The 25,845-nt window shown below is 42.4% G+C and overlaps 1 protein-coding gene across 2 annotated transcripts in view; it reads right to left on the bottom strand.

Annotated features, from left to right (window-relative positions):
• Positions 1-25,845, bottom strand: part of RAB41 (RAB41, member RAS oncogene family) — a 586,928-nt gene that overhangs the window by 412,384 nt on the left and 148,699 nt on the right. For both annotated transcript variants that reach the window (XM_085608359.1, XM_085608360.1), the window contains exon 3: positions 23,937-23,990. In XM_085608359.1, the coding sequence (XP_085464485.1) occupies positions 23,937-23,990 (54 nt within the window). The remainder of the gene's footprint in view (positions 1-23,936; positions 23,991-25,845) is intronic.

The following is a 25,845-nucleotide window of genomic DNA, read 5'->3' as shown; positions in this document are numbered from 1 at the left end:
ACCGGACAGTGCATTTTCACAGTGTGTACCGTTTAGAAACACTTCACGACCCCCACTCCAACATCTGTATTCGTAAGGTAAATCCCAGGATGTCTTAATGTATTCTTTACCCAACCTTTCATATTTGCCTGCTTGCATTTGTTTGAGGCAATACTGGAAATGAAAAATAGTGACAGACAAAGTTATTTTGCCATGGATAAGCCATTCTGTAGCTCGTTTTTCTGCTACCGTAAATGGTAATTTTTCCAGTTTTTCAATGCTCAGCACTGTATACTTTGCTCCACTGTGTGCCAGTTCAATCTGTTTATCCGTGAGATTGTATTCTGAAAACAGAGACGACGTGTTGATAAAACGCCAATGCACATAGCCTGCACGCAAGTGTTGCAGCATCCAGCCTAATAACATAATAGAACGTAACTGAGATTGGCCTTGCTGTAACATGGCTAAATCTTGTTGCAGTATGTCAATAGCAGAGGATACAATGTTGTCCAGTGAATATATTCTGGATGACAAAGTTGTTAACCCATTGTCGACCACAGTGAGAGATTTCTCTAAGTTAATACGATCAAGCGCACGTATTCTTTGTGCAGCCTCTGCCTGTGAAACCTTCCATACTTCATTATAAGCAGCATAAATGCCGGGATATATGAAACATTTTTGACGCGGTTTTCTTGATCCTAGCAAGAAATCCCCAAGGTCTGCGTCTTCTTTAAGTAAAGATAAGTGTTGTTTCACATCCTCGAGTGTAGATCTTTGCAGCCAGTCGAGGCACAATTTTCCTACACTGTCTGTTCGTTCTGTCGTAGAACATAACGTGGGTCTGGCCTATGGATAGTGAAGCCCTGCAATCTATTCAGGAATTGTTCTTGACAGATGTTTGTGTCTGTTGGTCAGAGCAACCATTTCTTCCAATCAGGATCTGATCTGTTGTTTCGTAGTATTGTGTCTATTGTGACCGCTCCCTGTGTAGTGCTATCACTAGCAGGTGTTGGTACAGAAGGTGTGTTCATGTTTTTGGTCTTGGCTAATCCAAGGCAAGACGTTTGTTGCACAGTGTCATTCAAAAACATTATTTGCTGTGGGATGATACAGGCTCTAAACAAAGCTTATATCCCCTGCACTTGCCAAACTTTAGATCCCCAGACAGATTTTGTGTCGATTATGTCTTTCCAAATGTCAAACCCTTGTCTAGACAGTTGGGCAATAAAGGCTGCAGAATAAATCTGTTTTGTATTAGTTAACATATTTTTCTGTCCTGTTTTGTTTACATTTCTATAGAAAAATGTTTCTGGATCAGATGTATTGTACCCTGAAAAATATGGAAACTTATTTGCAAGCGTTCTTGAACTACCCTTTGGTGGTGTAGGGCAATGTTCCCATTGGTTAAACAAACACATTTCTAGGTGTTGCGGATTTTTGCAAGAAATTATGACCATAGTGGTTATAACAAAGCTGTTCATAGTCTGATGAACCCTTGAAGTTTTCATTGTTAGAGAACGCAGTAGACCTTTCTAGATCAGACATCATGTTATTAACAGTCTCACAGACCCAATCATCAGAATAGGTACTGGAGGTAATAAAGTCACTTTATGAAATTTTAAATGAATGTAGAATCTTCAAAAGTTCTGTCGGTCCAAATATGTTGAAATCTGTTTTGTCCCAAACTATACCATCCTGTATACGAACGGCTCTGATGTTCACTGCTGACAAGTCTCTTGCTTCACGATGGGAAGATTTGTATGGCTTTAACAGTAAGTTAATATTTTTACTTTTAGTGTCCAAACTAATGTATCTGCCATTCATAAGCACGCTAAGAGTCATAATCAAAGCTAACCAAAGTAGAAAGAAAAATATTCCAAAAATAATCCATAGTTCAATCCATGGTGAAACCAGATAAGTCTATTTCAGAAAGTGAAAAAAGTCTTGTACTTGTTTCAGGCTCACTTGGAATCTTAAGAAAACGTATCAAAGTTAATGAAGTAACCAGAAGCAGTTCGGTCAATTGTTGTAATTGCATCAGGATTCGTCGAAATCGCTGGAACCAGTTGATCACATGTTACGTTGGTGTAGACAGATGTATCTGGACGAACTGTTACTTGAGTTTCAAGAGGGATGAGTTCCATAGAATTGTTGCTTAGTCCTTTATCTCTTACTGCTGAATTCTCCATGGTTATGAGTCTTTCAGTCTGAACCTCTTGGATAGTAGCGAGAGGAGGGCGTCTGCTACGAGGCCTACTATTTAGTATCGGCCACATAGTGTGGCTTGATGAGGTCGATTGACACAAGTCTTTTCTCCTTTTTTCCAGCAAGGGGCGGCAGAAGAACTGTTCTTGTTCTGTGGACGGCTAGGACAGGTATTGGTTTTCTGTAAGAAGGTTCAAATTCCTTCTTGTCCGCAATCTTCTTTCCGACTAGAACCCCAACTTTTGGGATCCAGACAGGCTTTGCTGGGACTGCCGGTTTTTCCCCAGTGGTGGTTGGCTTCAGGAACAGGTTGCTTTGTTTCGATCTTGGTTCAATTAGATCCTGTAAACAGCCAAACGATCTTTGATATCAAAGGGTTTATTTTCCACCACTGTGCCTGTACATTCGAGATCAGGAACCCACATTCTTGTCCCAAATAGGACCTCATATGAAGTGACCCCCCCCTAGAGAACTTCTTGACAAATTATTTAATGAGCGTTGGACCCCATAAAGATGTCTGACCCACCCATCACCCGAACCTAATGCTCTAGCTGTTATAGACTGTTTTATGTCCCGGTTTTTCCTTTCCACAACAGAATTTCCCTCAGGATGAAACAGAGAGGAGTACCGCAATGTTACGCCCAAACTGGCCATGGCTTCTTTGTAAGCCCGAGAGCTAAACGCAGGGCCCTGGTCAGAATGTAGTGTGCCAATTGCGTATGTGCCGAGGGACTCGCAAATCTTTCATAACAGTTCGAGCGTCAGCCGAGCGCTGAGGTTACATCCATAGGAACCTTGGACACGAATCTACTGCGACCAATTTTTATTGTTACCGTCCCTTTGCAAGGGACCGCAGTGGTCTAGGTAAACACAAGCTAATGGTTTGTCTGAAATCAACAGGGGTGTCTGCACAGGACATTTCACAGTGGAGACTTTCATCTGTTGGCATATTTCACATTACAAAACATAGTTTTTGGTCTGTTTTCTAATGCCACGCCACCAATATCTTTGCTTTAGTAAAGATACTGTTGCAGTAACACCTGCATGTATAAGATAAACAAGTGGTTCTGTCGGGTGTAGATTATCTCTTTAAACCATTAGGACAATCATCGGTTTACTTATATGGAAAACAATTTAATCATAAGCAACACACAAGGAGACCATAACGGGTATTGCAAAAGTTTTATAAATTACGTCATTTATAAATACCCACATTCATTTGCATGGCTGTCAAAATATAAACGGCGCTGTGATTCGTGACAAGGTGAATCTGGTGCTCAGTGCTGTGGTGAAGGTGCGCAATATATACAAAGTGAGATTTCATAAAATTGTCGTTTTTCAAAAGGCCAGTAAGGAACAGATGTTTGAGTAGCTCTGTAAAATAAATGAATTGGACTTTGACACAGAGTCTTTCAACTGGTCCAGCGAATATGTCGACGTTTCAACCCAGGGAGCATTACTATATTAGTCAATGCGGGTCTTCATCAGGACGGGAAAAGTAGTGACAGCTTACGGGATAATAAAGGTATAGGTCACGTGTGTTGTAATGTTATGGGCTAGAATTTATCATAGCTAGAAAGGCGGGAAACTCACCTAAGAAAGCCCATACAACTCAAAAGGGGCGTGTATCTCTTTGAGAATTCGGACAGTAACCAAAGTCTACTGTGCAGCCAGAGTTCTTCCAAACGGGGAACCCTATTAATAAATTAAGCATAATAAGGACCAGAAAGCTAACAAATAAATAACTGGGGGTACATAAGCGCTTAGTAAAACGCTAGACAGGACTCACCCCGTGAAGGAATTCAATTCTGATCATCCACGGTTTCAATCGGTAATGATTACCAGGGAAGTGGGGAACAGACAAACGTCCTGTATCCAGAAGTCGAGTGGATCTAAACGAGAAGTAAGTGAGACTTAGCGTTTTACGTAAAACGCATTGTTAGCTTTGATTAAAAAATTACCTAGTTTACATGCTCACCTCAAATGGAAAGAAAACCGGGAGGAAATAGTCAAGCGGAGCAGGCAAGCGTCCTGTCTCGTCCGTTGCGATCACGGGTATGCCGATTGACTGCCGGTTATGAAGTCAGGGCGCGTGTACGTTACAAAGCCGGTTGCTAGGAAACACGTAACGTGTGTGGCGTGCACCGTCATAGCGGCGTCCATGTGTCGTTGCTAAGCAACACATAGAGCGTCAATACACGAAGTAGACACGAATGCCTACAAACTTCAGCGTGGGACAAGCAAGTTCCCATGGGTCTGGAATAGTACCTGCTTTTGTCAAGATGGTGCAGGGAGCCGGGGGGAATTAGGAAGCGGCTCTGATGCGTGATGTAGAGAGGAGATCAACGGGTCCTTTCTATCTAATTGGGTCGTGCGTTACTAAATGGGATAATTGGAATTAGCATCACAACATTTGGAAATATTGGCCTTAGATAAGGATTCCGGGAATGAATTCGCATCAAATGAACATGTTGGAACATACAATTAAGGTGGGGAAACACAAATTTCACAAATACTTTACAATGTTAACATCAAAATGTATGAGAAACATATAAAGTATCTTAATACGTACAATCATCATAATATTAATTTAAATTTAAATTGGATGAGAGTAGGACCAGGATGGTTATTGGTGTCATGTTAGTCTAGACGTGAAGTAAGGAAATAACACTCAGAGGGCCCCAATTATCTCAATGGTTGTCAATGTGAGTGTAAAGTAGACATGAGTGTCTTCCTAGGAAATGCTACAAGGATTAGGACCCAACTGGTAGAGTGTGGGGCCAAGGTCGCTGATGTCAAAATCGTATCATAGTTAAGTAAGGAACCCCATATATGAGCCCCAATTTTGTCTCAAGGTAGTAAATGTGAGTGGAAAGGTAGACCTGAGTGTCTAGAGTGGTTAAAGTTGCCCCATTTGCCTTGCAGTCTCTTCAATCTCGTTCAGCCCGTTCTGCACTGAGTTGAGCGAATGAATCCACCTGCATTCCTTATAGTTAAGGGCCACAGACATTGCGCCTCCCCTTGGATTGGGATTGATTTTTTCCATAATCCACCATCTTAAACTGTCCGGAGGGTGGTTATGTGTCGTGAAATGATCAACCATGGGTGCACCTTGTACTTTGCACCTTAATCTGCTCATATGCTGGAGGATTCTGACTTTGGCTTTCTGAGTTGTTTGCCCAACATATATCAAGTCACAGGGGCAGAGGATGGCATATATCACATGGGAGCTATTGCAATTGGTAAAGTGTGGTTGCTTGTACGTTTTGTTGTTATACGTAAAAGTGGCTCCTTCTCTGCATAGGTCACAGGCTTTGCACTGTCCACATTTGTGATGTCCCCTCAGCGATGGTAGTCCAAAGTAATTTCTTAGGTCTGCTTGCTTGGGTGGTTCTAAGAATGCCCTGACAACAGTGTTCTTGATATTTTTGCCTCTCCTGAAGGCAAAGATCGGATCTTGTTTAGTCATGAGTTCACTCGCCACCAGATTCCAATATTTCTTCACGATTCTTTTAATGTCATTGCTCCTGGTGTTGAATGTCGTGACACAAACGATGTTATCTGATTTGGTATCTTTGGTCTTGACCTCCAACAATTGGTCGCGTGGGCAATACCAGGCGCGTTTTTTGGCTCGTTTCAAAAGTCCATTGGGGTATCCTTTTTCTCTCAGACGACTCACAAGGATATCTGCCTCTTTGAAGAAATCAGTTCGCCTGGTACAATTCCTTCTAAGTCTGAGGAATTGCCCATATGGCAAATTGTCCCTCAGATTGCGAGGATGGTGCGAATTGTACTTCAGCAACGTATTCCTTTCCATCGGTTTTCGGTAGAGGTCGCAGTAAAGGAGGCCATCTTCAACACGGAACGTGAGATCCAGGAAGTCTATGGATTCATTATTGCTTGTCATAGTAAATTGAATGTCACTAGATCTGGCGTTGAGCCAGACATGAAACGCAATCAGCTCCTCCACGTCACCAGTCCATACCATAATGACATCGTCGATGTAGCGTTTCCACACCGCAATTTGGTTTAGATATGGATTCTCAACACTGTACAAAAATTCCTCCTCATAGTGATCCATGAAGATATTGGCCAGACTCGGCGCGTAGGTAGCTCCCATCGCCACGCCCTTGCATTGAAAATAAAATTGTTTCTTAAAAACAAAGTAGTTCTTCTTCATTGCAATCTCCAGGAGCGAGATCAAGAAATCGGTCGGAATCCAGTGGGGTCTCTGTCGCTCATCAAGTGTGGTTCTGATCCAGCCTGAAATCCATGATAGGAAACATAACGAGCGAAGGTATGTCCGCTGGATTCCTTAGTCAACATGAATATGATTTCCTTAATAAGAAAGAACCTCGGATCCCAACTATCTATACACTACCAAAAGTACACAAGCGGATAATCAAACCACCCGGTAGACCAATCGTGTCTGGGTGTGGCTCGATACTTGAACCAATAAACCAGTTCATTGATCATTTTTTACAGCCATGGGTCCCCAAAACTAAATCCTATGTCAGGGACTCTATGCATATTATACAGCTACTGGAGGGACAGGCGTTTGATGTGCAGACACAACTTCTTGTTACACTGGATGTGTCTTCCCTTTATACCTCGATTCCTCAGGATAAGGCCTTGGTAGTCATCAGAACCACACTTGATGAGCGACAGAGACCCCACTGGATTCCGACCGATTTCTTGATCTCGCTCCTGGAGATTGCAATGAAGAAGAACTACTTTGTTTTTAAGAAACAATTTTATTTTCAATGCAAGGGCGTGGCGATGGGAGCTACCTACGCGCCGAGTCTGGCCAATATCTTCATGGATCACTATGAGGAGGAATTTTTGTACAGTGTTGAGAATCCATATCTAAACCAAATTGCGGTGTGGAAACGCTACATCGACGATGTCATTATGGTATGGACTGGTGACGTGGAGGAGCTGAATGCGTTTCATGTCTGGCTCAACGCCAGATCTAGTGACATTCAATTTACTATGACAAGCAATAATGAATCCATAGACTTCCTGGATCTCACGTTCCGTGTTGAAGATGGCCTCCTTTACTGCGACCTCTACCGAAAACCGATGGAAAGGAATACGTTGCTGAAGTACAATTCGCACCATCCTCGCAATCTGAGGGACAATTTGCCATATGGGCAATTCCTCAGACTTAGAAGGAATTGTACCAGGCGAACTGATTTCTTCAAAGAGGCAGATATCCTTGTGAGTCGTCTGAGAGAAAGAGGATACCCCAATGGACTTTTGAAACGAGCCAAAAAACGCGCCTGGTATTGCCCACGCGACCAATTGTTGGAGGTCAAGACCAAAGATACCAAATCAGATAACATCGTTTGTGTCACGACATTCAACACCAGGAGCAATGACATTAAAAGAATCGTGAAGAAATATTGGAATCTGGTGGCGAGTGAACTCATGACTAAACAAGATCCGATCTTTGCCTTCAGGAGAGGCAAAAATATCAAGAACACTGTTGTCAGGGCATTCTTAGAACCACCCAAGCAAGCAGACCTAAGAAATTACTTTGGACTACCATCGCTGAGGGGACATCACAAATGTGGACAGTGCAAAGCCTGTGACCGAAGCAGAGAAGGAGCCACTTTTACGTATAACAACAAAACGTACAAGCAACCACACTTTACCAATTGCAATAGCTCCCATGTGATATATGCCATCCTCTGCCCCTGTGACTTGATATATGTTGGGCAAACAACTCAGAAAGCCAAAGTCAGAATCCTCCAGCATATGAGCAGATTAAGGTGCAAAGTACAAGGTGCACCCATGGTTGATCATTTCAAGACACATAACCACCCTCCGGACAGTTTAAGATGGTGGATTATGGAAAAAATCAATCCCAATCCAAGGGGAGGCGCAATGTCTGTGGCCCTTAACTATAAGGAATGCAGATGGATTAATTCGCTCAACTCAGTGCAGAACGGGCTGAACGAGATTGAAGAGACTGCAAGGCAAATGGGGCAACTTTAACCACTCTAGACACTCAGGTCTACCTTTCCACTCACATTTACTACCTTGAGACAACATTGGGGCTCATATATGGGGTTCCTTAACTATGATACGATTTTGACATCAGCGACCTTGGCCCCACACTCTACCAGTTGGGTCCTAATCCTTGTAGCATTTCCTAGGAAGACACTCATGCCTACTTTACACTCACATTGACAACCATTGAGATAATTGGGGCCCTCTGAGTGTTATTTCCTTACTTCACGTCTAGACTAACATGACACCAATAACCATCCTGGTCCTACTCTCATCCAATTTAAATTTAAATTAATATTATGATGATTGTACGTATTAAGATACTTTATATGTTTCTCATACATTTTGATGTTAACATTGTAAAGTATTTGTGAAATTTGTGTTTCCCCACCTTAATTGTATGTTCCAACATGTTCATTTGATGCGAATTCATTCCCGGAATCCTTATCTAAGGCCAATATTTCCAAATGTTGTGATGCTAATTCCAATTATCCCATTTAGTAATGCACGACCCAATTAGATAGAAAGGACCCGTTGATCTCCTCTCTACATCACGCATCAGAGCCGCTTCCTAATGCCCCCGGCTCCCTGCACCATCTTGACAAAAGCAGGTACTATTCCAGACCCATGGGAACTTGCTTGTCCCACGCTGAAGTTTGTAGGCATTCGTGTCTACTTCGTGTATTGACGCTCTATGTGTTGCTTAGCAACGACACATGGACGCCGCTATGACGGTGCACGCCACACACGTTACGTGTTTCCTAGCAACCGGCTTCGTAACGTACACGCGCCCTGACTTCATAACCGGCAGTCAATCGGCATACCCGTGATCGCAACGGACGAGACAGGACGCTTGCCTGCTCCGCTTGACTATTTCCTCCCGGTTTTCTTTCCATTTGAGGTGAGCATGTAAACTAGGTAATTTTTTAATCAAAGCTAACAATGCATTTTACGTAAAACGCCAAGTCTCACTTACTTCTCGTTTAGATCCACTCGACTTCTGGATACAGGACGTTTGTCTGTTCCCCACTTCCCTGGTAATCATTACCGATTGAAACCGTGGATGATCAGAATTGAATTCCTTCACGGGGTGAGTCCTGTCTAGCGTTTTACTAAGCGCTTATGTACCCCCAGTTATTTATTTGTTAGCTTTCTGGTCCTTATTATGCTTAATTTATTAATAGGGTTCCCCGTTTGGAAGAACTCTGGCTGCACAGTAGACTTTGGTTACTGTCCGAATTCTCAAAGAGATACACGCCCCTTTTGAGTTGTATGGGCTTTCTTAGGTGAGTTTCCCGCCTTTCTAGCTATGATAAATTCTAGCCCATAACATTACAACACACGTGACCTATACCTTTATTATCCCGTAGGCTGTCCCTACTTTTCCCGTCCTGATGAAGACCCGCATTGACTAATATAGTAATGCTCCCTGGGTTGAAACGTCGACATATTCGCTGGACCAGTTGAAAGACTCTGTGTCAAAGTCCAATTCATTTATTTTACAGAGCTACTCAAACATCTGGTCCTTACTGGCCTTTTGAAAAACGACAATTTTATGAAATCTCACTTTGTATATATTGCGCACCTTCACCACAGCACTGAGCACCAGATTCACCTTGTCACGAATCACAGCGCCGTTTATATTTTGACAGCCATGCAAATGAATGTGGGTATTTATAGATGACGTAATTTATAAAACTTTTGCAATACCCGTTATGGTCTCCTTGTGTGTTGCTTATGATTAAATTGTTTTCCATATAAGTAAACCGATGATTGTCCTAATGGTTTAAAGAGATAATCTACACCCGACAGAACCACTTGTTTATCTTATACATGATTGCCCAGGTTCTGAGGGATACTGGGTTACCCCATTGTTACTATAATCAGTAACACCTGCATGGGCAGAGGCTATCCCTTCATGTGCTGCTAGGATCAGTCCTAATCTACGTTCCATGTTTGGAATTATCCTATCCGTCACTCCAGGAATTAGAGCAAAAGGAACGTTGTTCGCATCAATTACATAAGAGTACTTGAGTGGAAATTTCTTTGGTAACGCTGCACCACTGCCTTTGCTTGAAGCATTGACAGCCAACAAATATCACTGTCTATTCTCGTTTTTGAATGAGTGATCGCAGCTACGGAAGTCGTCTGGACAGCCCCCTTTACGGCTTCATCAGCCAATGAATTCCCCGCAACGTGAACGCCATCACGTTGATGACTCAGCGTGTATATCACGTGAGCTTTTGGTAGTTCGTTTCTCAACTGAACTACTTGCTCCCAAAGCGTTTTATGCTTTATTGTGCTACCTTTTGGCTTCAAAACGGATTCAAAGATGCAATTCTGTAAATATTCATTATATGACTGGACACAGTAAAAGGAATCGCACACTAGAATTGTGGGGAATTCGCGATTTGTATTCTCAAGTGCCAGTTTGAATGCTTGTAGTTCAGCTCGCTGAGCTGTACAATCTCCTAGAGATTGAGTTTTAGTGACCATTGGTCGGAAATTACCATCGCGCATGCGACATTTAACGATTGCACACGCTGCACTGTAAGCTTGCTTACTCCCTGTAGCAGGTTGTGCTGATCCGTCAGTATAAATTATAAATTCGTACTGATCGAGAGGCAGAATTTCAGTGGGCAGAGGACATTCATGTTCATATTGCAGGAACGCTTGTGTTTTTAAATCAGGATCAAAAACATATTCAACATCTGTTGCAGCAAGAGAATTAACCCATTGTATCCATGTACGATGTAAAGCTTTTGCATTTGGAATGCTCGCTTTTGTAACCGCCTCCAAGGCTGGTACTGGAGTCACGACAATAATTTGTTTCCCCTGAGCTAGAGCTCCTTCTTTTGCTACAGAGGTTTGAACTGCTGTCAGTATCTTTTCTGTTGAAGTGAAGCGCATTTCTGCTTGTGTATACAAATGAGATTTGTATGCTATTGGTACTTTTTCACCCTCATTAAATGTTATATAGGTGAAACCGCATTGACCCGAAATTATTCGGATCACTAAATTGCGTTTATTTATGCGTGTTTGTAAGTGATTTGTTGCTAACATGTTAGCTTGGAGTGAACGCAGGATGTCTGTGTTCCTGTGTCCAATGTTTTGTTGAAAAACCAGGTTTGATTAATTCGTAGAGAGGTTTAACCCTTTCTGCGTAATTTAGAATGTAAGCTCTTCCAAAATATATGAGGAAACCCAAGATTGATTGTAAATTTTTCAGTGTTTTTGGAGGTTGGAGCAGCGCACACTTAGTTGGCTGCCAGACTTTTTCCTTCACTTGAAAGCTCATATCCTAGGAAAAGGACATTGAAATGGGCAATTCTAGATTTTTTAAAGTTGAAATTATAGCCCTCAGAGGCGAAGCCCAGCATAATGGTACTCACCCTGTTCAAGTGCCTATCTAGGTCATCGTCTGTCAGATAGATGTCATTGACATATGACAATGCCTCGTCATCATAAATTTGAAGTAACTCTGTTACCCTTGCGGACAATAACCCCGGGCTGTTTTGGAACCCTTGTGGGAGTCAACAAAATTGACGCCGAGTCCCCATTATTGAGAAAGCTGTTAAGTACTTGCTTTCAGGTGCTATGTTTTAACAAAAGAAACCATTTGAAATGTCCAATGTGGCTTTACATTTTTTACGCACAATGTTATTCATTAATGCTGTACTATGTGCATTTTGCACTGCAAATGTTTTGGAACAATTGTTCAAGTGTCTGTAATCCAAAACTAGACGATATGTATTGTCTGTTTTGGATACAGGAAACAAAGGATTGTTCATTCAGGAGGTGCATGTTTCAATCACCCCTTGGTATTCAAGTTGATCTAAGATCTCCCTGACCTGTTTTTTAGCTTCTTGCTTTATTGGGTACTGCCTTTGTGCAGTAGGTTGATTTTTTTAGCTGTATTTTGTGGTGAGGTGCGTCCTCATCCCATCCTACATGATTTTTGTATAATGCTGGGGCCTCGGCAACTGCCCATTTCCTGGCATAAGTATATTTTAGGTGAATTGGAATATGGTTGGAGAAGGCTGGCATAATGATGTCCTCGCCATGTTGGCACTCCCTGACAACTTTTGGTGGCCAGTCCTGCTCTGCTAGAAGTATATCATAACCCCTTGAAAGTTTCTCCCAAAAGAGTGCTTTCACTTTTTTTGGTATGTCTCCCTCCATCCGGAGTGTTATTTCATATAACTTTTGTGGAGTACTTATCCTGGTGTCTACAGTCTCTACTGTGATGTACTCATTCAAGTCCACTATCTCCAGAAGTTCCTTCAGGTTCTCGCGAGCTATTGTCACTTTTGCTGCACTGTCCAGCATTATCTGAGCCCATTCTCCGTTCTTGAGCTGTGTCTCAGTATTTTCGGCATGTCTGATCTTCAGACCTGCTACCTTCGTTTTGGTGAATTGAGGTTTTTATTTATTTTTCTGAACGTGTTGATCGTCTTTGGCCTTCACGCGTTCTTCTTTGTGATTTGACCGTCCTCTTCTTTCTGATGTCTGTGACGATATCTGAAAGGTAGGAGAGGAACGTGTATCAGTATCCGGATACCTGTCAGGTTTTCTTAAATTATCCCTATTCCTGAGGTCATACCACCTTTCAGAGGGCTCCTTTTGAGGAGACCTACCTTGGGATTGAGAACGTTTCTCTTTTGAATTTTGTTTAATAGTTTTCCACTTCTTTTTAGAAGATGTAGGATTTTGATTATTAGAGTCCTTCTCAGGACCTTCAGATAGTTTTGGCTTCAAAGGTTTTCCACTGAAACTGTCTCTGCCTACTTCTGCATAAGATTTTTCTTTTATTCTGGGTAGTGAATGTCGATGTCAAATTACCTTAAGCGTTGGTGGATCGCCACTGATGCTGCCTCCCCTTTAATATTACATAATATTATTGTTGAGACCTGGTTGAAGTTTTTCAGTAATTTCATACCTAAATTCAGAGCAGGCTCTACTCCGTATTCATTTTGAATTTGTTTCAGGACATCTGGTATTACTGCAATTGACAGAACACCATGTGTTTTAGTATAGATGGCAGCAAAGACTGTGCCCCAAGTGGTGCAGTCTTCCAGTTGTGGTGTGATCCCCATTAGCAAACCAGATTGTTAGTGTTCTGTGTTTCTCATAAGGGCTAGTATTTGGAAATACTGCTTCGATTTCAGTAATTTTTTTGAGCTAGCCAGAATGGAATTTGTTCACGTTTTGTGGGCATTTAACCCAAGACTGCGTGTAAAGTCTGTGGAGTAATTTTTAGTGTATACCCTTGTTGAGGGGTTTGATTTGGAATGGTTATTGATGGTTGGACTGTGAAAGTCCGCATGGCATATTGGACTAATTGTCTGTAAATATTTATTAACTCTTGTAGTTGAGTAAGTAATTCCTCGTCTGACATCTCTTCGATGTCAGAATGAGGTGTGTAGCCGGCTAAAATCAGCCATGTTGCTCCTGGTCTACCTAGTGGAGCGAGCCTGGTAATGTTTTTGTGATGTTTTAGGGCGCCTTTAAACCAGAGATTATGCTCCTGGTATGTGAGTGGAATTTCAATATCCTCGAAAGGAAAAGATTCCGAAGGTGGTTCATCTTCTTTAAAGAAGTGAAATACTTTTGTTACTGTATTTGATTCTGGGAATGCAATCCATGAATAGAATACCTCTGTCTGAAAGGATTTGTGTGCCTCTATCACGAAAACTGATCTACCACCTCTTGGTGTTAGGCCATGTTTTATAAGGTTTAGAGTGATGGTTCTTCTTAAGTTTGGAGGGATGTTTATAACACCCTCATCGGTTTCATTTAAACCTGTAAAATTGAAAGCTGTTAAGACTGGGTCAGCCGCAGCTACACTGTTCTCGGTGTTGGTATTCCCATTAAGGGACATTGTTTTTGAAAGAATGTAGAACAAGTTTCAAAGAAACAAAGATAAGGTGCACAATATTTTGGAACACTGTATCCTTCAACGTTGAACAAACCAACCAGCTAATATATAGGATTTTTGTCCTATTCAGCTTTGGTGGATACTTAACCCTACGCGCTCCAGACGTCTTATGGAGTATGTGAGTAGGGATCTCTGAGAAAAGCACGACTGAGTTACTCAGTATCTAGCGTTAAATTAGTTCCGTACCAAATGTTGGGCGCCATGTAGTGTAGTTCCTATTTCCCTAATAGGCTATGCGCATTCGAATATTATACCCTATAGATTTGGCATAAGACTGAGGTCAGTATGCCCCTATTGAGTACATTAAACTGAATTACTTTGTGCCAGCTAACTCAGAGGCCACTAGAAACTCCTTGTAAACAAGAAGGGAGTAGTTTCTGGCAACCGCATAAACATGACAACTTTGTTTCCCTTTAGAATCGGAACACTCTCAGAATCGTGGAAACAATAGATAACAGTTTCACTCAGCTAATCGTGCATGCTTAGTTTCTTCAGAGTTACACAGAAAGAATAGATGGGCGTTTCAATAAAATGATTTATTGAACAGTCTTGTTTCTCGTGTAAGAGATATGAGCTGTTACAATCGTAAGACAGTATGCGAGATATATTATGTACAGCGTAAGCAGTAGGAAGAAATAATACAGCGCTAGCATTATCTTTTAGCTACGAAACATACATTCATATACATAAATAACATAGGCTAAAAATGTGAGTACTCATAAGATGCTTGTCGGACTAGTTCTAGCCCTGTGTACCTAACCTAAGTGTAGTACAAGGTAAGAAGTAGGTGATGTATTCTATAGTATGGTATTCTATAGTATGGAAGGCCAAGAGTCCCTCTAGGTTCTAGTCAGCTCCATACCTTGAGAATGAGAGAGGTGGGAATCTCTTTCCGGATCTCGAACTCTAACACCCCGCAAAGGAAGTCAGAACACTGGAAGCTGGATTCTCTGTGAGCAGGGATGACAGCGTCTCTTCTCAGTGCGTCAGGCCGGGACACGGGCTCCTCTAAAGTCGAGGTCTCCTCCTACTTGCTTGGGCAAGGGAAGGTACAATAGATTTAGGCCCAGATCTCTGTACTGGGGTGAATGTATGACATTGTTCTGCATTCTGTCCATCAACTGTTGTTTTTGCATTTGTCACCCCGAGTGGGAAGGGTATGCCCAGACGTGGGTCCCGTGCTCTCCATGCCACTGGATTCAAGCTAGCCTGGCTGAAGAGGGGTGAAACCCCGAAACCGGTCCTAGGATGCTGGATTCCAGTCCAGGGAGGACCTGGCTTGGCAGTTCGGGCTGGACTGTACCCATGAGGCACAGGGTCAAGACTGATTTGCATATGGCTGGGTTCAAACTGGAACGGCATGGTGAGCAAAAAAACGATGGATTTAGGCCCAAATCTCTGTACTGGGGTGAATGTATGACATTGTTCTGCATTCTGTCTATCAACTGTTGTTTTTGCAAAGGATATTTATACCTGGTAGGTGATTTGGAATGTTAGCATTGACGTGAAGTCGGGCAGAGGAAGACGTCAGGAATAAACCCTTAAGGAATAGCGGTTCATGCATAATAAATGAGAAATCAATAATTCTGTGCTAGGGGAACTCCCAAGAGCTTAAGGGTCTGGTTTCTAAGAACTCGTTGTGATGTTGGGGTGGATGGATGTAGGTGACCATGCCTGTATTTGGGTAGCATGGCTAATGCCTAAATAAGGACTGGGATCTTATGCCTATATAAGGGCAATGCGAACTGTGCCTATATAAGGACATGTTTCAGGAAAACCTATATACAGACACCTAAAGTGGAATACAACAAGGGGCCTCGACCTGCACATGACATGGCCTCGGCTGATGAAATAGGGTTGATCTTCTTCAATGTGGAGATCTACTCTGAAGGTCATGTAGAGTGTGGTGGCAAGAAATGGCACTAATTTTAAAAGGTCACAGAAGAGGGACAGTTTCCTTGAGGAATAAGATTTCTCCTTACTGTGGCACGTTTTGTGTTTTTTTGTGGAAAGAGCTTTTGGGAGATAATTTCCTATGCAAAGACATACCAGAAGGTAGAAGGGAACACTTCGTCGTATCTCTGCAGACCTGGGCTAAAACCAGCTTGGCTTCTTGCCCATGATGGCTTTGGGATTCTCAAGCTGCAGTCGCATGGTCCAAGGACAGACATAACATGTAGATGTCATGTGAATCGGACAAGGACTTATCTTTTTTCCAACATCACTGAGAGGGGTTAAACCCGGAATACATTTAATCTAGTCACTGTCAAAACGCGAAGGAATTTTGTTATTGAAGCACCAAACACAGTTCTAGACCCGTATATGTCAAGGAGGCACGGAAAAATAGGAACTGATACCAATATGATTGATGGCTCCTAATTTAACCTGATATCATATCCGGTGGGTGGATCTGTAGTTCAAACTTAATGGCACCACGGTTTAGCGATGACAAACATTTTTTTGCTAAAGTGGTTTTGGTGCCACTTTTGAGCTGGAGGTACATCCATATTGTGAAGAATCTGTCGGAAGATATATTCATCAGAAAAGGAGAGACTAGGAGATCTGGAAATGTTAAAAGAGCAAGTGAAACACACCTGACGGAGTCAAATGGCCATATCTAAGTAAATGACCAACTACTGAGTCTCCAAGAGCAGTAATTTCTCAATATATGGTATATATTGTCCTTGGAAGGAAAGAAGATTGCATTAGTCTGTTGGGATTCAAACTCCACCTTCACATCATCGCATTTATCACCACAGACCCTTAATTTTACTAAGTTATCCCTACAGACTAACTCTACATTAAGACCTAATTATTCTTGGGGTACCCATATGTGAAGATAACCTCAAGTAGATTGAACTATTTGAGTATTATCTAGGATCATCTACAGTCATGAAAGACAAGTCAATTTATTAATGTGCTGAACACATTCAAAACAAATTTGTAGGGCCACATTATAAAAAGCGCCCCCCCCAAGATGTCCAGCACCACAAACAATGTTTAACTTTTTCCTCAATTTCAAGAGCCTGCAATTGGCTGGCACGTATTGCCTGATGAACAATTGTCTGTTGCCCTTTTAGGTCTCGCCTGAACCAGCGCATGCGCTGGTCTGGCGAGACTTATTGAGAGGGCTCCAAAAAGTGCTACCAGGCCAGCCTAGAGCTACAGTGCATGTGTGCGGGCGCCGCGCTTTACCGCAATTATTTTCACTTTCGCCGCGGCTTTGATGTTTGATCGCGATCACTTTCACTTTCGCAGCCTCTTTGCATAGCCAATAGGTCTCGCCTTTGGGACATTATAAGTGTTTAGCCATGCAACTGTATCTACAGTCATGAAAGACAAGTCAATTTATTAATGTGCTGAACACCTGTGCTACCTCTTGCATACATTACAAACAAATTTGAAGGGCGACATTATAAAAAGCCCACCCCCCAAGATGTCCAGCAGCACAAACAATGTTTAACTTTTTCCTCAATTTCAAGAGCCTGCAATTTGCTGGCACGTATTGCCTGATGAACAATTGTCTGTTGCCCTTTTTCAATTGGCATTTATAATACATAACCCAGTGGCGGTTGCCACTGGGTAGGTGTAGTTAGGATTGTTTTTCCATAGAAAATGCATTTTTTGCGTTGCTAATAACTTTGGCTCCATTTGACTATCCTCCACAAAACTATCCAAAAAAGTGCTCTTTTTTGCCTAGTTTGTGCATGGAACGTTTCAGGGTGATCAGTCATGCGGGGCTCGAGAAAAAAGGGGGGGTCCAAACACACATTTTTCCATTAATTTTCTAATAGGATTTTAGACATGTGCAGCCTAAACTGCTGAACGATTTACACCAAGTTTGGCAGAAAGCTAGATCGAGGTTCGCAAAGAGTTTTTTGTGTGAATCTGTTCAGTAGTTTTTGAGCAATTAATGCTCAAAAACTTTGTATATCCAGGGACGCAGAGGCTCCGCGGATCTGGACAGATCTCAAACTGGGATCTAATTGGCTACCATCACCTTCAACAGGTAGAGGTGGCAGCCATCTTAGGACTCGGTTGTGGGTTTTAAAAAAAAAACTAAAGAAAAGACATAAGGGCCCAGGGTATGAATTAAAAAACAAGCACAGGTGACCGCACATGTTTTTTCTTTAGTTCCTCTGCAAATTTGCAGCAAAATTGATCAAACAAAAAATAAAAAAAACACACCAGAACTAAGGGTTCAGGGTATTCCTACCCTGCCCCCTTTTGGGTTTTTTTGTGGGTTTTTTTGGGACTCCGGCTGAGTCTCGAGCCCCAAGATGGCTGCCAACACTTTCTAGTTGAAGTATTGGCAGCTAATCAAATCTCACCATGAGATTTGTCGGATCTGCGGAGGATTTGAGTCCCTAGATATCTATAAATCTTGTTTCTTTAATACCTCCAAAACTACTAAAAGGATTTACACACACTACAAAAAGAGATCTTTCTGGACCAAGATCTAGCTTTCGGCCAAATTTCGGTGTAATTCCGTTCAGTGGTTCGGGCAGTAGTTGTGTTCAAAATCCCTATGGGAAACTGCATGGGGAAACATGTTTTGGGACCCCTCCCCTTTTTCTCGGCCCTGCTTGACGAATCACTGCAAAACTTTTCAGACAGCAGCAGAAGTGAGTGGCAAACTAGTTTTGAAAATTTTGTGAAGATTCGTCAGTTAGTTTTACATAGTGCCTCGTACTCCTGAAAAGAAGCCAAAGTACATTTGCAGGTGGGTAGCACTCTTCTAGATTGGAATGCTTTAGAGTATACAGCTATAATGGGGCCTATATGGGAAATATTTTGCTGTTGTGCGTGTTTTGACACTGTGCATAGGTGTAAATTGAAGTGAAAAAGAGTAAGAGATGGGGAGCTCAAGCATTAGATGCTACCTTATGGCACCATGAAGAGGAAGTGCAGGGTGTGAGCGCAGTTTGTTTGACTTGGGCAGTGTTCTGGTGTCATCCTAGTGAGGCGGACACTGCTCAAACTGCATTTCATTAGGTGTGTAGCTGCACATATACATGGGTGTAAGAGAAAAGTCTGCTATGGAATAGTTAACAACTTACAGTTTGAACCACACTGCATATTAAACCTGGGAAGTGCATAAGGTGAGGGATGCTCCCATAGGAGGTGCAATCTTCTATCGACTTTAGTACATGCACAGAAATCGATATGGGAGCGGAAGAAAACCAACCAATACAAATGAACATTATGCAGTCAGCCTCATTACACATTAGGATGGGCAATGTGAAGTAACAGAGAAGCAATCACTATACAACCAGTCATAGTGTATTCCTGGGAGCCCATCCTTGGGAGGCAAGGGCAACCCATACGAATGGGTATTCATGCAGCTAATGATGGAATATGCTCAGGGAGGTTCAAAGAGGTGCAACCCAGAAGTGGGGCGACGCTCCTCCGCCTCAGCGGAGGAGCTGCCCTTGCTAGCTACACACACTGGACAGTGAGATACTGATTACTAATGAGAACATCCCCTTTGAATGCGTTCGAAACTATAGCCAGCTATACACTACGTGTTTGACGATGGCTGCACCTGCTAATCGCACACATCTCAATGATAATGCAATGTTGCGGCTCGAGGATGCCCACGGTCAATTTTTTAAAGAAGAGATTCCGGTCGCCATCAAAAGCCTGCCAGGCTGTAAAGCTCCGGGTGGCAATGGCCTCACTGAGGAATTTATAAAATCTACCGACGGGTGTTGGGCCCCCAATTACGAAGTGTAGGCGGGGGATTTTGAGAAAAGGATCATACCGCTGTCCCTTCGGGAAGCAGTAATCATGCTGCTGCCCAAACCTGGCAAGGAGCCCACTGCCAGCTCGGTTTACAGACCGTTGTCGCTCATGAATGTTGATAATAAAATACTTGCAAAAGTAATAGCCACCAAATTATCCGTCTTAATGAAACAGCTGATTTCCCTGGCCCAGTCTGGTTTTGTGTCCCATCGATCGACTGCCACTAATCTTTGCACACATTTTGTGGTTCTGCACCAGCTAACCCTATACTTGAATCCACATCGGTGCTACTTGATGCCGAAAAAGCATTTGATTTGCTGGCATGGCCGTTCCTCATGGAGGTACTGCCTAAAATTGGGCTGCCACAGGGATTTATTAAATTAGTCCAGCTGTTATACACCCAGCCCATGAATAGGTGCAGGTCAATAGGCTTGCATCAGACCCTTTCCCTATATATTGTGACAAAAGGCAGGGATGCCCCTCTGACCCCCTTATTATTTATTCTAGCAGCAGACCCATTGGCAAGGGTTTTGTTGAAGCGACACCTCCATCAAGGGCTCAACTTTCTCACTGTCTGGCTTTTGTTATCCATGTATGCCAAAGACATTCTACAATTTGTCAAAAACCTAGCAGAGAATATATATCACCCATAGTCCATGAAATAGTTTGATTTGGAGGATACTCCGGATTATCTATCAGCTGATCCAAATCCGAGCAATTTTCTCTTATGGAGTCCACCTACCCTGTGGATCTCGAATTCCCCATCCGTTGGATGATGAACTCGGTTAAATATCTGGGGGTGGAGCTCCAGAAAGTTAGGGAAACAAATTTTAGTTTTAACTATAGCCCATTCGTGAAGAGATGGGAGACGCAGACAGATTTCTGGATCAGACTTACCTTATCACTTTGAGAGGATTGCGTTCCTGAAAATGGTGGTGCTCCGCATTCTATATAGTTTTTGAATATACCAATCCCACTTGCGCAACACTTTTCCCACACAATTTGGAGTACATTGCTCATACAGGTTTGGGCTGACAAACAGCCTAGGACTCGTGGGGTATTCTCATGCTCCCATATGGGATGGGGTGACTGGAATTACCAGAATTTAAATTATACTATATGGCTGCACAGTTTCAATACGAGTGCCACTGATTTAATCTGAACGTGCCCCTCTTTCCTGAAACCCAAGCACACGCAGGTGGATGGGGTCCCACTCAGGGCCCTCCTACCCAAGGGTATACCGTCAACAGCAGGGAATTAAAGTCTTTTGCCGTGACCTACTGGGCAGTGAGGTGACTAGGTGAGCTTGAGAGTGGGACATTGGTGCTATGATCACACAGACACAGTGGCACTACTGCTACATGCACACCAATATTGTATCATTAACTTTAGTCGCAAACGTTTATACTTCAAATATTTACAATGTGCCTATTCCACTTCGGCTGAGCGGACTAAGTGTGATAACCCACGACAGCACAATTGCCCTAGGGGGAGCCATGACCAAGCAGATTTTATGCATCTAGCCTAGATAAGCCAGGCCATACAGGCCTTCTAGAAGTAGGTGGTAGACACACTGTCAGATATACTAGATTATCGCCCATCACCTCACCTCTGATGGCCCTTCTAAGTTATGTCAAAGACATACCACGGGGGATATGCAGGATGACCGCTCTTGCACTCCTACTGGCTCGCAGGAGAATTGCCATATGTTGGAAAAGCACTACTCATCCGGTATACAGGAGTGGATTACGGATATGACCCTTTGCAACACGCAAACTGAAGTCTATGCAAAACTACAACCCCCACTTCCCACACCAAGAAACAGAGGGCCCCATGCGCAATTACCTAGCTCAGACTGCTGTGGATAACTCTGATGAGGGTTCGGATGCTCCCGACCCCGGGGAGCCCACGCACGATCTGGCAAGAACAGGATACCGGTGAGCAATATTGATTGGACTAGGCCTGAAAGGACACGGATACTGTTTTGAGGATGACATACAGTGTCTTTACTGCATTGCTGTCTTTGCAACCTATTTGTTCTCTTTTTCTTTTGTTTTGGCACTATCTGATTTTTCTAGTCCTACTCGGATGTTATCTATGGTTGGTCCACACTTTACTGTGCGTAATTGAAGATTAAAACATAAAACCTTTTTTTTTTATTAGATGCATGAGAAAAAATAATTATTTGGTGAACAGAAAACTGTTAGTTCCATCAACACAATAACTAATAGTGATTTTCACACGATCAATGTTAAAATCAAATTACTTTGAATACAAAAGATAACTTTATTTTCAGACCTATAACAAAATAAAAGATTACAAGTCAATTTCAACCTGCTCCCATACGTATGCTATAAAAAGCTACTATATATAAGAGAACCTTAATATCACAAACATGCAGTTTTCAACACTGAAAACGTTCCCATTCAACCCGTTTGAAAAGGAAAAAGAACTAGTGAACAGGAGAAAGTTGGGATGAACATTCTATGAAAAGGTTAAGCTCCAAGTAAGTGTGAATGTACTGACACTGTAAAAATAAAGAAACATAAGATAGCTGTTGAGTGAGCTGAGCTTCTGAAAGGTAATTACATCAATGGTCATGCTCGGCATTAAGTCGACTCCCCTCCCACCCTTCTATTCATCCAAAAAACTGCAGTGTTGATGGGGATAACAACATGGCACAATGCTGAAGTTGACTGTAGAGAGACATCGTTTAAGATAGCACAACATCAGACTGTGCTGCTCTACTTGGGGGCATTGAGGCCACACACCGTACTGATAGTTTTACCTCCATTTTGAGTGTTGCAATTTTTGGGATCCTAAGGAATGAGAAGCCATTGTTAGCTGGTATCACTCACTAGCCCAAAAGCAATTGCACATATTTTAGACAGTTACAGGCGAAGAAGAAAGATGTACATCGAAAAAATTGGCATTTACCACCGGGTTCTTTCCGTAGAAGTAGGACGGTCTGCCTAAAAGAGGTGTTTCCAACCAGTCAACCGCAAGCTACCAGTGGCTCCCAGACTCCTTCAGAGTAGCTCGAAGCCTTGAATTCACTTTTAAATAAGCAAAGGGTCACATTTTTTTTTTAAGTTAAGGGAAGGTTGTGTCCATTTTACATTATCATCATCAGGCTGTAGATATGAGGGCCTGATAATGACCAGTGCTCGTCAGGTTTATGACCCAGACTGGGGTTGGGTCACAGAGGGGAAGAACTGAAGCACTGAGGTATTTAACTCTTAAATAAAAGTGCTTGTCAACTCAATATTGAAGCATGGCAACAAATTAAAAAAAAAAGGTAAATGAAAAGGTATCTTAATGATTAAGTGAACTCTTCATTTTAATTTTCTCCCAGTTCTAAGTGTTACATTAACAAACAGCAGGCCTCTTGCTCCCAGTGTCCAGTAGACACTGTGCCATACATATAACTGAAAACTACAGTAATTTTTTTTTTTTTTTAAATAGGAGGATTTTAGAGTGCGGAAAAATGTTCCATATTTTGAAAATTACTGCAGAACATTTATTAGCACTTTGAATTTCTCTCATTTAAAAAAATGGTTGTAGGTTGTTATACATGTAACTGTGCCAGAAAGATGTGTGAAAGATATCCTGTGCTACAAGCACATAAAACACAGGCTCTAAGTCACCCATTCACATATATCCCAGTCATACGCACACATGTTCATACATCCCCAAAGAACACGCTCTCACGGACACATGGGAGCCCTGTCATAGTGCCCCTAGTCAAAGTATTTTGTTCAAACCATAGTATCTGACTATTGACATTAGACTTAAAGTCAATAAAGCGGGCATGGGGCTGTCTGAAAACAATGCACAAGTTGTTAAGCCTTAAGTAGCACACAATGATTTTCACTGATCAAAAGTAGCTCTCAACACACAAAAGGATGGAGACCCCTGGATTAGAACGACTGGTATATTTTCATTTTTCTTTATAGGAAAACGGCAGGCAAAGATGTCAAGTAAAGCATGCTGGCCCGGCTGTCACACCCTTTCAGCTTCCACTGCAGTCAGAGGGTGCGCATTGTTCACTCACCGTACGATCTTCCAGGTACATTGTTTTCGACAGAAAATCTATTCCAATCGTAGCCTGAAAAGAGACCGAATAAGTTGGGGTTAGAAAACTAATAATTTTTTAAAGAGAGAAAATCAGAACAATTCGTTTCGATGGTGGACATTCATGTATCTCTATTAATAAAATATGATTTAGAAGTCAATTAAATGTATTTTTTATTTTTCGATAATTAAATTGTTTTCTTGATATCTTTCATTTTTTGGAAACATTTTTTGGAATTGAAATACCATCAAGACATTCAGAAAACAAAATTGACAGCAGTTATAATTAACAAAGTCAACAATGCCCACAAGAACTATGAACCATTATAGGCAAGATATGAGGACAATCAGGAAGTGAACTAAAGGCTATAAGTTTAAGTAATTTTTAAATGAGCAGGCGATATATTACGTTTTCTGACTCCCCTTCCATACTACCGCCATTAGGACACGACATGTTACCTGTGTCATCACCCTGGTACCCTTACTGGTGAGATTATGGATGTAACTTTGCAGGTTCCAGCATCCACCTGCCCGACTGAACACCAGAGTGACCACCAAGTCGGTCACGGACCCAGTAAGAACTTAGGAAAAGAAGCCATAAATCTTTCTTTGCAGGATGCAATTTAAGGCATGTAAGCCTCATTGCACATGAACGTTTTAAGTGCTTCACTGGTGTGGTGCCTCGGAGGTTTTCCAGCTGGAAGTGGGCTAAACAGGGATAACCATGCTTGGTTTGTAGCTTGGAAAAAAAGTATCTTCCTTGTCTCTGTAACTCTGGTGGTTAAGATTAGCTCCACATGACACTGTGCAGTGTAACCCACTTGGAGTGCTTCTGGGACTGAATATATCAAGTGGTGCCAACAGCCATGTGGGAGCCCACTTGTCCTGCATTTCAGTGGGTGCAGGGCTACTTCACCATAGTGTTGGCAGTACACTTTACTGATGAGGTGGTAGGACTGAGTGAGGCCTGTTGTTAAAATAAGAAGCAGCACGTGAGGGATCAGCTGTTGAGCATAAAATGCCCTGAAAGGGGAAGCAAATAGGGCAACAACAGGAAGCACTACATGTGGTGAAACATTTGTTTAGCCTCAGTGTGGTTCGCCATGTGAAAGCAATGCCTCTTCTACTTGCCAGAACCTGCGAGTGGATGAGTCTATCAGGTCACCAGTCTTCAAAACATGAACCCTGAAGAAGGAACCTGGGGAGACAAGGAGGTGGCTGAAACATAAGGACTGGCAAACCTGGTGATCTTAAGAAACTGAACAAGAGACTTAAGGCGGAGTGAAAAACAGAAGGAGGATCAGCGAGTGAGGGAGCTACAGAGACTGATCTAAAGAATCAGGGTGGAATGAAAAATAAAAGGAGGACCGGCGAGTGCAGTGATCTATAGAGACTAAGTAAAGACTCAGGAATGAGAAAAAGACTCCAGGCGGAGGGAAAAATAAAAGGAGGACCGGTGAATGCAGTGATCTATAGAGACTGAGCAAAAGACTTAAGGCAGAGAAAAAATAAAAAGAGGATTGGCGAGTGTGGTGGGCTATAGAGACTGAGCAAAAGACTCAAGGCAGAGAAAAAATTAAAAGGAGGACTGGGGAGTGCAGTGATCTATAGATACTGAGCAAGAGACTCAAGGAGGAGGGAAAAATAAAAGGAGGGCCGCTGAAGGAGGTGATCTATAGAGACTGAGCAAAAAAATCAAGGCAGAGTAGAAAATAAAGAGAGGACTGGCGAGTGCGGTGATCAATAGAGGCAGAGAGAGACTCAAGGTGGAGCAAAAAATAAAAGGTCTGGGGAGTGCGGAGACTAGTCTGCACTTCCGATGGTAGGCCCCACTGTCAAGCGCACACCCAGTAGATAGACGTTGAACACCAATGGAGATCTGTTGCCGA

The sequence above is a fragment of the Triturus cristatus genome, chromosome 5_2, assembly GCF_964204655.1.
Source record: "Triturus cristatus chromosome 5_2, aTriCri1.1, whole genome shotgun sequence".
Taxonomy (NCBI): Eukaryota; Metazoa; Chordata; class Amphibia; order Caudata; family Salamandridae; genus Triturus; species Triturus cristatus.
This window is presented reverse-complemented; position numbering and strand designations above follow the sequence as displayed.